Consider the following 13075-nt stretch of genomic DNA (forward strand, 5'->3'; position numbering starts at 1 on the left):
GTAATGAACCAGCAGACCTGGTATGAATGCCTTCCGAAACGTGACTCCACAAAAGTCTGCAGTATAACAAAATTTTAAAAAATTATAAAATGTAACAAATAAAAACATTGATGAAAGAACACCAAGATCTCCGAGTCAATAGACCACTCGAATCAATCGGCATTACATGGCATTTACTGCCAGAAGCAGACTTTATATTATGGATCTGTCAGTGTTTGTGTCGCACAAGAGCCTCTTCCACTTTATTCTCACCCTATTGTCATATTCTTCCATTTATTTCTTCCTCATTTATTCACCTAGCTTCCCTTAAACTTTACCTATGTTATTCACCTCAACCATTCCATGTAAGAGTGAGTCCCATCCTAAGTAAAGAAATATGTTGATATGATTTATCAGTGACACACCTTGTATAAATGAATTCCACTCCCTCCAGTTGAAGACATCTTTTCAACTTTTACCTTTTAGAAGCCCTCCATAGTTTTAAAGACCCCTACCATGTGATCTCTGAATGTTCTTTCTCCAGAGCAAAGAACCCCAGTCTTTTCAGTCTTTCTGAATGGTTGCACCCTCTCAGCTCTTTGTGAATCCCTTTCTCCACTGCTTCTAAATCTTTGTAATGTGGAGACCAGAACTGTGCAAACTACTGTGGTCTAACCAAGGCTCCATTATAGGTTTGAACATAAGTTCTCTGCTTCTGAATTACCTTTGTTGCCTTATTTGCAATTTTGTAAATTTTAAATTTATTTTGTGGGACATGGGCATCATTGGCTGGGCCTGCATTTATTGCCCATCCCTAACTGCCCTCTATTTCAGAGAGGCATTTGAGAGTCAACCACATTACTTCACATGTCAGTAAGGGTGGTAGATTTTCCTTTCTAAAGGGCATTAATGAACCAGATGGGTTTTTATGATAATCAGCAATGTTTTCATGGTTTCACTAAACTTTTAATTGCAAGTGTATTCAATGTGCGAATTGAACCCAGGTCTCCAGATCTTGCCCCAGGTGCCTGGATTATTAGTCCAGTGATAATACGCTACTGCTTTCTCTTTGTCAACTTTTGTGGGCTACTTTTAATGATTTGAGGATCTGTATCCCTAAATCCCTTTGTGGCCTTACTAATTTTGACCTACTTGTACAGAATTGGGCCTTTGCTTTCCAAGGAATAGGCCATACTCCTTTCATTATTCCTATCGAACTGTGCTGCCTCATGATGGCACGGTGCTGGGCACTGCTGCCTCACCGCTCCAGGGACCCGGGCTCAATTCCTGGCATGGGCCACTGTCTGTGTGGAGTTTCCACGTTCTCCCCGTGTCTGCATGCGTTTCCTCCGGGTGCTCTGGTTTTCTCCCACAGTCCCAAAGATGTGCAGATTAGGTTGATTGGCCGTGCTAAATTGCCCTTGAGTGTCTTGGGAAGTGTGTGTTAGAGGCATTAGCGGGGTAAATTCGTGGGGTTTCAGGGATAAGGCCTAAGTTGGATTGCTGTTGGTGCAGACTCAGTGGGCCAAATGGCCTCCTTCTGCACTGTAGCATTTTCAATGACTATTCTGTAATAAAATTCATTCACTATTTAAATATCCACTCTGCAACTTTGTTTTCTTGTATTTTTTGGCAGCCTTCCTTAGGGTTGTCATTGACCCACTGGCAAATTTTGATATTCCACTTCCAATTTTCGAGTCCAAATCATTGATGTATAAAGTGAACAGCAGTGGTCTTAGCAGTGATCCTGTGCAGTACCACTTCTCACCTATTACCAATCTAAATAACTACCTTTACTCTCTACTCCATTTTATATTCGCTGTCCATTCTGTTACTTGTTCTCTGAACATGATCTGACCTGAGCTATGAATCTCACTGAAAGCAAATTGAAAGCTAATCTACTGCATTATCCTTGTCTGCTTTCTTCAAAGATTTCAACAATGATGAAAGGCATGACCTTCCCTTTTGAAATTCCTGGTTTCTACATGTTTTTCTTATGCAACTTTGAGTAAAAATTCCAACATCTTTCTCGAGTAGCTGGGGGAATCCTGGCCATAATCTCTTATCATCCATTTTGATAGCATTATACTATAGAATTCCCCAGGGAAGCCAAAGATACTGGTGTATAAGGCAAGGTTGACACTTAGAGAAGTTCTCTATGTACGGGCTAATAAAAAGTGATAATAAATGTTACTCTATATTTTTTTAAAAGCAAAGTATATTCCAGATATTGACTCTTGCATAAGTTTGCAACCGAAAGAGGAAAAGTTTGGACTAAGATTAATTTGAGCCATATCTTGCAAACCTTGGAGTGTGAATGATTCTGTAAAAGTAACTCTGTGCAACATTGGGGACCCAGGGAGGTTTAGAATCACAACTTCCTGATATTTCTATTACATTAAGTTCAGCCAAACCCTTCATTACTAACTACAGATGACCAAAGGAAAATGCTGCGGTATTTCACTGTTTTGTTCTCTCTTGATAATTATAGAATGAATAAATCAAGCCCAGTTCCTAATGAAGAGGAGGCAGCATCTTCACAGAAAAACGCAAACTTACCAGATGCCAAAGAGAAAGCAAAGCAAACAGCTGGTGTGAAATTGACAGAAGCTGACAAAGCTCTGACTGGTAGAGTAAGGGAATGCATAAATCTTTACATCTGACTTGCCTGTAATCAGTGAGCGAAGGACTTCCAATTAAATGCTATTTTAGTTGCTACACAATTTATGGATGTTTTTGAAAAATTGCCATCGTTTTAAGCTTCTGTCCACCACCCACTTCCAACGTTTTGTGGGAAATGCTGCCTAATCCATGAACACCTGATCATGCTGTCAGTGATACTTGTTGATTGGAATGTCAAATAGTCTACGCTAGCAAGAAAGATATAGGTCAGTGATCTCAGCATTTACTTAGGAAGAGAAGCCATTTATTTTATTATAAACTTGAAAAGCAGTGTTTACTTCAGATATACGTAACTCGGCTTCATATTCTTTCAACTGCGTAAAGTTAATGCGGTGGAAACTAAACATTTTGCTGACTTGGCTAATGTTTACCTCATGGGCTATATTACATATGTGCTCATATTTTTATGATTGAGCTTAGAAGTTCCTGTAAATGGAGATCTGGTTTCTCTTTCACGAGTTTATGTTGGCTGAAACAGATGGAAAAATTATTCGCAGGGACCGAGTGACATCATGAGTAGATACTCTGAGATCTGGGTCAGACTCGCTCCATGAAAATCAGCCCCTGTCCCAGATGACATCCGAAGCATTCACTATTTCCAAGGCCACCTCCTTTAGTACCTAGGGGTATAGATTATTGTATCATAAGATCCTACAATGCTGAAGGAAGCCATTTGGCCCTTCGAGTTTGCACCAGTCACAATCCCACCCAGGCCCTATTCCCATAACCCTGTGCATTTACGCTAGCTAGTCCCCCTGACACTATGGGGCAATTTACCCTGGCCAATCCACCTAACCTGCACATTGACGTGAGGAGAACATGCAAACTCTGCACACAGACAGTGACCCAAGCTGGGAATCGAACCTGGGCCCCTAGTGCTGTGAGATAGCAATGCCAACCACTGTGCTGCCCTGGGGATTTATCAACTTTCAGCTTCCCTGTTAACTCCTCCAGCACTATTTATAAAAATAATTTCCTTCAATTCCTCTTCCTCATTAGACCCTTGATTCCTTAGCATTTTTGTGAAGTTATTTGTGTCTTCTTCTGTGAAGACAGAACTAAAGTAGTTGTTTAATTGCTCTGCCATTTCTTGTTCTCCATTATCTATTCTCCCATTTTGGACTGGCTTCAATTATCTTTTAACGCATGTTTCTAGAACATTTTACAATTCACTTTTATGTTCTTTGCAAGCTTATTCTCGTATTCTAATTTTCCCCTCCTTTGCTGAATTCTGAACTCCACCCAACTCTCAGGCTTGCTACGAGCAACTTTGCATGACTCCTCTTTGGATCTCGTACTAGCCTTAATTTCTTTTGTTAGCTATGGTTGAGTCACTTTGTCTGTGTTTTGTGCAAGAAAGGAATAATTACTGTTGCTCTGCATATATATATTCAATCCTTAAAATTTAACCATTGTCTCTCCACTGTAATGCCTTTCAATGAAGTTACCCAACTTATCTTGGCCAACTTACCTCTTGTACCTTCGTACTTTGTTTAAATTTAGGACTCTAATTGTGGATTGGACTACTTCACTATCTATTCCAATGAAGAATCCCATTTTGTGGTCACTCTTCCCTAAAGGACCCTGCACAATACAAAATCTAGGATGGTCTGTTCCCTGGTTGGTTCATCAACATACTGGTTTTAAAATAAAAACTGTCCTGTACATCTCCAGGAATTTATCCATCCCAGTATTATTGCTAATTCGATTTGACCAGTCTGTTGGTAGATTGAAGTCACCCATGATTACTGGGGCACCCTTGTTGCATACATCTCTTTCTAGTTTAATACTGTTTCTTATCTTGCTAATACTGTTCAGAGGCCTATGGACAATTCCCACTACTGTTTCCTGTCTGTTGTTGCTCTATAGCAACAACCCAGATGGATTCTTCATCTGCATGTTCTGAACCAATGTCCTTTCTCACTATTCATTTACTTTAGCTATTTTCTTCCTCCTTATGTACTTACAGAAGGTATGAGTTTGTTTTTTTGCTAGTTTCCTTTCATAGCTCACCTTGGCTCTTTTGATTCTATTTTTAGTAGCGTTTTGCTGAGCCTTTTTAATTCTCTCAATCCTCCAGCTTGCCACCAGCCTTTGCAGTTTGGTATGCCCTAGTTCTTGCATGTACAGGTCCCATCTTCTCCAGAATTGGTCCTAATTTCTCAGGAATCTAAATCCCTCCCTCCCACACCATCTCTCCCGTCACACAGTCACCTGGTCAACTCTCCTTTCCCTGCTGTCGCTAGCGTGTGACACTGGGAGGTCCTGTTTTATAATTCATTTCCTAGCTCCCTACACTGTGCTTATCAGACCTCATCCCTCTTTCTAATTGTATTTTTGGCACTGACATGGACCATGATCTCTGGCTGTTCATCTTCTCCCTTCTGAATGTCCTGCAGCTGCTCAGTGACAGCTTGGACTCTGGCAGCATACAGGCAACATGCCATCCAAGTGTCATACCTGCAGTCGCAGCAACACCTATCTGTCCCCCTTATGATAGAATCTCCTGTCATTACTGCTGTCCCACTCTCTCTCCGTTTAACACTTTCCCTATTTACTCGTGTAAAATCGAGTTGATCAAGAGCCGTGAAGTAAGTGCTTGACTGCAATCAGAATTTCAACAAGGCAGTAACCCAAATTGAAGCCTTCAAAAGCTCAACTTAAAGCTAATGTTTATGTAAGATTTGGAACCTCTTAGTTCGTTTAAATCACTCTAAGACTGGATTGAGGAACCCTTTGCCAACTGCAATGTTTCTCGAATGGAACCGTGCAGTTGTCATAGTTTTACCTTTTTGTAAAAGCCAAGAGCAACTGTTGAATAGAGAGAAATGCTGTCTCTGCTGGCAACAGCCACATGAATGAAAAATCAGAATACATTGGATGAAAGCAAATTACTGCAGGTATGGGAATCTGAAACCAAAAGAGAAAATGCTGGAAAATCTCAGCAGGTCTGGCAGCATCTATAGGAGAGAGAAGAGTTGACCCTTTTGGGTCATCTGGACTCGAAACGTCAGCTCTTTTTTTGCGGTGGATAAATCTGCTGAGATTTTCTAGCATTTTCTCTTTTGGAAACAGAATACATTTCTTTGTTTTGTTTTTGTTCCTTGGGAAGGAAATATTAGTCTGTTTGGATCAGATTGACTTTAAGGTGCCATATATGGCAATAAAATTGACATGAGCAACTTATGTGGGGATGTGCAGGTCAATTTTGTTTCGTTGGATTTGTGCTGTGATAGTGACAGCAGTTTTTTCTTGAAGTTGAGATATTACATTGTCATCTCGTTGAGGAGCAAAGCCAAACGCTATTAAAATTACTTATACACACTTGGTATTTGTCAGCGTGGGGTGTGGACCACTGACCTCAAAGTTGTGACGTGAGCAGCATTTATCATGTGGCTTTGCATTCTGTCACAATTTGATGATCTGTTTGCATGTAATTCTGATCTTTCTCATTGTTTCTTTAAATTCAGGTGAAATTCTCTGTTTTCTGGTCATATATGAAAGCAATTGGAACCTGCATTTCTTTCTGCATTGTTCTATTCTACCTGTGCCAACACGTAGCTTCTTTATCCTCTAATTACTGGTTGAGTTTATGGACAGATGATCCAGTTGTTAATGGGACCCAACAACATACTTCACTCAGGCTGGGAGTGTATGGTGCACTTGGAATAACTCAAGGTTTGTAAGAATGACTTTGATTTGCAACATTAATGTGAAACAAGATGAAAAAGTTACTGCTTCTGAAAATGTTTCGAGAACCATTGTGTGTTTTATAATCCGGGCATTTGGATGACAATTGGATTATTGCAGCTGCTGTGTAAGCAGTTTCTTTTGATAAATGTGTTGCTCTGAAGGCATGGATTCTGTTTGTAACACCTGTTAAAATTTTGTTATGGATTGCTGAAGTCATTGGCTTTAGTTTGTGTGTAAAACTGGAAGTAGCAGTTTTACATTCTCCCAAATAGTGATGTGAATGCGGTCTTGTATTGAGTTGGCATCATGATCGTAGATGTTGTTCAAATCTGTTGAATGGAGTTATAGTGGAAAATAGGTGCTGTTTAACTCTGAACTTTTTTGTAATTCTTCAACTGCATTCTCCCCTCTACAACACCCTCCCTGGCACAAGTTAGCTGTCATTAAAATCATAGAGGTTTACAGCATGGAAACAGGACCTTCAGCCCAACTTGTCCATGCCACCCTTTTTTTTAAATGACCAAGCTAGTCCCAATTGCCACGCTTGGCCCATATCCCGCTATACCCATCTTACCCATGTAACTGTCTAAATGCTTTTTAAAAGGCAAAATTGTATCCGCCTCTATTACTACCTCTTGCAGCTTGTTCCAGTCACTCACTGCTCTCTGTGTGAAACAATTGCCCCTTTTTTTGTGTCTCTCCCCTCTCACCTTAAACTTATGCCCACTAGCTTCAGACTTCCCTACCTTTGGGAGAACTCTAAGCTCACCCATAAGCCTTCTACGCTCCAGAGAAAAATATCCCAGTATACCCAGCCTCTCCTTATAGCTCAATCCATCAAGTCTCGGTAACATCCTAGTAAATCTTTTCTGCACTCTTTCTAGTTTAATAATATCCTTTCATTTTAGGGTGACCAGAATTGCACACAGTATTCCAAGTGTGGTCCAACCAATGTCTTGTACAACAAGATGGCCCAATTCTTGTTTTCAGCATTTTGACCAATGAAACAAGTATGTCGAAAGCTGCCTTCAGCACTCTGTCCACCTGTGACTCCACCTTCGATGAGCTATGAATATGTATCCCTTCATCTCTTTGTTCTGTAACTCTCCCCAGTGCCCTACCATTAACTGAGTAAGTCCTGCCCTGGTTCAATCAATCAAAATGCATCACCTCGCATTTATCTAAATTAAACTCCATCTGCCATTTGTTAGTCCACTGGCCCAATTGATCAAGATCCCATTGCAATCTGAGATAATTTTCTTTACTATTCACTATGCCACAATCTTGGTGTCATCTGCAAACTTGCTAATCATGCCTCCTAAATTCTCATCCAAATCATTAATATAAATGACAGTTGAGACTTAACATCTGCCAACCACCTGACCTTTGGTTTCCCTTCCTTTGTGGCAGCTGTTTGCTTGCTCAATCATATCCTCCTCCTTAGCTCCATCCTTCATCTTTTCCCGAGGAAGGCTTTCACAGCTTCTCTCCCACTTGTTCCCCCTGGTGACCCTTGCCTTTGCACATGTCCAAGGGATGTGAACGTGACCATATATGGCACTCAGCTTGCTTAACCATTCATCACCAAATTTGGGTAAACCATATCACGTTCTGCTGACCCCTTTTCTTTGCCTAAACTGCATGCTACCCTAGGATAATCCCCAAGAACAGAGGTAACCACTAGCTTTCTTTCTGCGAAACCATCCACCTCCTTAAACCATTTGATCCATCTGCTCCTCTTGAGGAGCTCATGAATTTGTTTATCGCCAAGAAAGGGACTTTGCACTTGATTGCCTCTGCTTCTTCCCTCCCTCTGCCTGCCCTCGGGGTAACTAAATCTTGAACGACATTAGTGATCAAAGTTGTTTTTGTCTCTGGTTACAAGTGCCAGTCGTGGCCACTGCCTTTGGAAGAACTGTTCTTGTTGACAGCCCCAGCCCAGTGTCATATTTGATCCCAGTTTTAGCTTCTAATCCCATTCTCTCAAGCATGAAGTGTGGCTTCATCGTGATAACGTGACCTGCCTTCATATCTACCTCAGCCCATCTCCAAAATGTTGCTTCCCCTTCTTTCCCCCTTTCCCTGCCCATTTGTCATGTAAACTGTTATTCGTGCCTTTGTCATCCTGACTTGAGTTAGTCCACCGCTCTGCTAGCTGACCTCAAATGCTTCATTAACTTGACATTCAGAAGTCTGTCCTCTTTTGTATTAGATGCTGTTTGACGTGTGTGTGTGTGTGTGTCCCCATCTCTGTGTCACGTTCTCTAGCTTTACATAATTCACTGCCTTAAATGTTTCCCCCTCCTTTTAAGACCCATCTATTTGACCAAGCTTTTGCTTACATCGCCTAATAGTCATAGAGGTTTACAGCATGGAAACAGGCCCTTCGACCCAACTTGTCCATGCTATCCTTTTTGTTAACCCCTAAGCTAGTCCCAGTTGCCCGCATTTGGCCCTCTGTACCCATTTTACCCATGTAACTGTCTAAATACTTTTTTAAAGGACAAAATTGTACCCGCCTCTATTACAATCTTGTTCCAGGCACACACGGCCCTTTGAGTGAATATTGTGTCCTCTGTTTGTCCTTTCCTTTCCCTTCCTCTCTGAAATCCTGAAGGTTGCATTTCCACATTAAAGGTGTTCAACTAACTTTTGGTGTTGCTGCTGCTTGTCGGTCTGGAACTAAACTTGTGTTAAAATGTTGCAGGTCTTTTTGTTCTCTTGTCGTCAGCGATAATGAGCGTGGGGGGGATATGGGCTTCGCGCTGGCTCCACGATCACCTGCTGTTTGATATCCTGATGTCTCCAATGAGCTTTTTTGAGCGAACACCGAGTGGGAATTTGGTAAACCGCTTCTCCAAAGACATTGATACCATAGACACTGTAATTCCGATGGTGATTAAAATGTTTTTGGGATCGCTGTTTAATGTTCTGGTTTCTTGCACGGTGATTCTCGTGGCAACTCCAATAGCGGCGGTGATCATTCCACCCTTGGGATTTATCTACATATTTGTACAGGTCAGTATTAGTGAGATTGTTCTGCTTCATAAAAATTTTATAGGAATCATTCTTCAAGATTACTCAGTTTAATTTTCCTGTCTGGTTATTAATTATACTGGTATAAATTTACTTTTCTGCTGAGACTCTCAGATCATTTTTTTTGTGCTCGGGTCAGTAATGTTCTGTAGCTGCTGCAAGTGTAGATTCTGCTTTAGTGTGGGCATTTATAAACAATGATCATTAGGAGACTCCGGTAGATTAACGTCACTGGAATTTGGAATGCCAGGTAAATTGTTCCACAAGTGAAAGCTGTTCAGAAGAGGAAATTCCCTGATTGCTGAGTGGTCGTGAGGCAATGGAATGTGAGGTGTTTGTTATGTGAACAAAGAAAGTTAGAGCCCAGGCACAGGCCCTTCGGCCCTCCAAGCCTGCACTGACCATTCTGTCTGTCTGAACTAAAACCCCTATCCTTCTGGGGATCATATCCCTCTATTCCCATCCCATTCATGTATTTTTCAAGATGCCCCTTAAAACTCACTATTGTATCTGTTTCCACTACCTCCCGTGGCAGCAGGTTCCAAGCACCCACTACTGTGTTTAAAAAAAACTTGCCTTGTACGTCTCCTTTAAACCTTGTCCCTCACACCTTAAATTAAGAGTAATTGACTCTTCCACCCTAGGAAAAAGCTTCTGACTATCCACTCTGCATGCCTCATAATCTTGTAGACTTCTATTAGGTTGCCCCTCAACCTCCGTCATTCCAGTGAGAACAAACCAAGTTTCTCCAACCTCTCCTCGTAGCTAATGCCTTCCGTACCAGGCAACATCCTGGTAAATCTTTTCTGTACCCTCTCCAAAGCCTCCACACGTTCCTAGTAGTACAGCAAAGTAATTCAGTTCATCCTGTGGCATTTGTAGTTCAACAACATAATTTTCTAAAATTTGATTTTGAAGTCTAAAAAGACTAGTAAAAATATTGATCACAGTAATAAATCACAGACTGTCTTCAAGTCTTCAATCTGCTGCAAACAAACCTGTTGGTATTCTTATTAAAGGCATAAATAGAGAACAAAATTTTTAAAGTCTCCATAAAATTATTGGAAAAAATTGTGCTAAGTTTTTACAAGTTATTATTAAATTAATGCCCCTCATTCTGGTGGATATTGAAAAGCAAAAGTAATGTGCACCATCAACTGCATGATATCAGGATTGTGCACCACTGGCTGCTTTGTTTCTGCTGGTCCTGATTATTTAATATATAACATTAAATAATGCTAGTTAGTTCTAACTAGATTAACTATTAACCAACGGTGGTATCCAGTGATGTTTACTCCCATGACTGCATATGCATGTTGCTGATTAAAATACAGATGTTAATTGAATGTTTATGATCCAAAACTGTGAATACAGTTCAATTTGGGTGCCTGACAGTGCCAGGGACCCGGATTCGACTCACGGCTTGGGTCACTGTCTATGTGGAGTCTGCACGTTCTCCCTGAGTCTGCATGGGTTTCCTCCAGGTGCTCCGGTTTACTCCCACTGTCCAAAGATATGTGGGTTAGCTGGATTGGCCGTGCTAAGTTCCCCCTTCTTGTTAGGGGTCTAGCTAGGGCCAATGCATGGGGTTATGGGCCTGGGTGGGATTGTGATTGGCACAGACTCGATGGGCCAAATGGCCCCTCCCTGCATTGCAGGGATTCTATGATTCTATAATTTGAAGAATCAAGTTGAGCTTAAACTGCTTGCTCATCCTAAATAAATGTGCTGTGGGAAAATATTTTATAATTATTGACAGATTTAGAATAAGGAATTGTGTTGCAATTCTCTGTTTAAATTGCATTAAGGTTCTCCGGCCTGTTGCTGATTGTACATTTAGGCACTTCCCTTAAGGTCATAATAGCATTTGCCACCTTTTGCTGCCACCTTTTGCATTAATGAAGAAATTACAGTAGCAATTGTGATTGTGTATCGTTCCACCCATTTATATGGGTACTGCTGGTAAGAGGTCATATATTTTATAACATATGTCACATTCTTAGGTTTCATAGGCTGGACCTAAAGAAAGAAGACATTTTTCTGAAACGGGTAGAAAGAAAACAAATACTTTGATTCTAAAAAATCGCATTCGACATTCTGATAAATTCTAAATCCAGTGCTTTTTTTTTCCATTTAATTTTTCCACTTAATGCATGGAATAATTAATTTCACAATCGTATCCAAATGAATATTCAATAATTTTTTTATACACTTTGAATTTTTGTCACGTATGTTGGAGATTTCCAAAGAGAAGCCACCAAATTTGATCTTCAGTTTGGAGTATGAAGCAGAGAAAGTGATTTTGAATTGAGGTGCATGTTATTCGTTCTTTTAAGAATGTACAGGGTTCACTGGTTATTTGACTTGTGTTTATCTGCAATTGGTTTAAAGAGAGGGTGACTTCCCTTTATAATTAATTCCAAAAGTGCTGGTGTAATTTAAAACAAAACACATAATGTGAAAACATTACACTGACATGATTATTTTAAATGGTGCACAGTATCTCTCAATAATATGGAAGAAATTTTAAATTTGTTTTAGCTGTTTCTTTAAATACTTAATAATTGCAGAGATCATATGGACAAATAATACCAGGTTTCAAAAGAGATGCCAAAGAGTTTATACATTTATTACTTAACTGTAAGTGGCATCAAGTTAGCTGCATTTGTGATCTGCTCCCTGACTGTAAAGTGTATTTTATACTTGTACAAGAGTTTACTCTGAGACATAAGAACATAAGAACATAAGAAATAGGAGCAGGAGTAGGCCATCTAGCCCTTCGAGCCTGCCCCGCCATTCAATAAGATCATGGCTGATCTGTTGTGGCTCAGTTCCACTTTCCCGCCCTCTCCCCATAACCCTTAATCCCCTCTCTTATCAAGAACCCATCAACCCGCTTCTTAAAAATATTTAGCGAGGCAGCCTCCACCACTTCAACGGGCAGAGAATTCCAGAGATTCACCACCCTTTGAGTGAAGAAGTTCCTCCTCAACTCCGTTCTAAACCGCCTCCCCTTTATCTTGAGGCTGTGCCCCCTAGTCCTACTGTCTTTTTTGAGCGGGAAGAGTCTCTCCACCTCTATCCTATCCATCCCATTCATCATCTTATACGTCTCAATGAGATCTCCCCTCATTCTTCTAAACTCTAACGAGTACAAGCCTAGTTTATTCAGCCTCTCCTCATAGCTCAATCCCCTCAACTCCGGTATCAGCCTAGTAAACCTCCTCTGCACTCCCTCCAGGGCCAAAATATCCTTGCGCAGGTGCGGCGCCCAAAACTGCACACAGTACTCCAGCTGCGGCCTCACCAATGCCCTATACAGCTGCAGCAAGACCTCCCTACTTTTATATTCAATCCCCCTCGCTATGAAGGCCAGCATCCCATTCGCCTTCCTGACCACCTGCTGCACCTGCAAGCTGGGTTTTTGCGACTCATGCACAAGGACATACTTGCACAATATCTTGCTATTTGCGGTAGCACAGTGGGGCAGCACGGGTGGCAGAGTGGTCAGCACTGCTGCTTCACAGCGCCAGGGACCCGTGTACGATTCCCAGCTTGAGTCACTGTGTGGAGTTTGCATGTTCTCTCCATGTTTGCGTGGCTTTCCTCCAAGTGCTCCGGCTTCCTCTCGCATTCTGGAAGACATGCTGGTCAGGTGCATTGACCCGAACAGGCACTAGGGGAA

At 41.2% G+C, this 13075-nt stretch overlaps 1 protein-coding gene across 3 annotated transcripts in view; it reads left to right on the top strand.

Moving 5' to 3' along the window:
• The window catches only part of abcc1 (ATP binding cassette subfamily C member 1 (ABCC1 blood group)), a 108877-nt gene that overhangs the window by 78856 nt on the left and 16946 nt on the right, over window positions 1-13075 (top strand). For 2 of the 3 annotated variants that reach the window (XM_080207035.1, XM_080207036.1), the window contains 3 exons: window positions 2471-2612; window positions 6132-6339; window positions 9062-9372. In XM_080207035.1, the coding sequence (XP_080063161.1) occupies window positions 2471-2612; window positions 6132-6339; window positions 9062-9372 (661 nt within the window). Of the gene's footprint in view, window positions 1-2470; window positions 2613-6131; window positions 6340-9061; window positions 9373-13075 lie in introns of those variants that run through there. The other variant, XM_080207037.1, reaches the window with a different exon arrangement.

The sequence above is a fragment of the Carcharhinus amblyrhynchos genome, chromosome 18, assembly GCF_965287045.1.
Source record: "Carcharhinus amblyrhynchos chromosome 18, sCarAmb.v2.hapA, whole genome shotgun sequence".
NCBI lineage: Eukaryota > Metazoa > Chordata > Chondrichthyes > Carcharhiniformes > Carcharhinidae > Carcharhinus > Carcharhinus amblyrhynchos.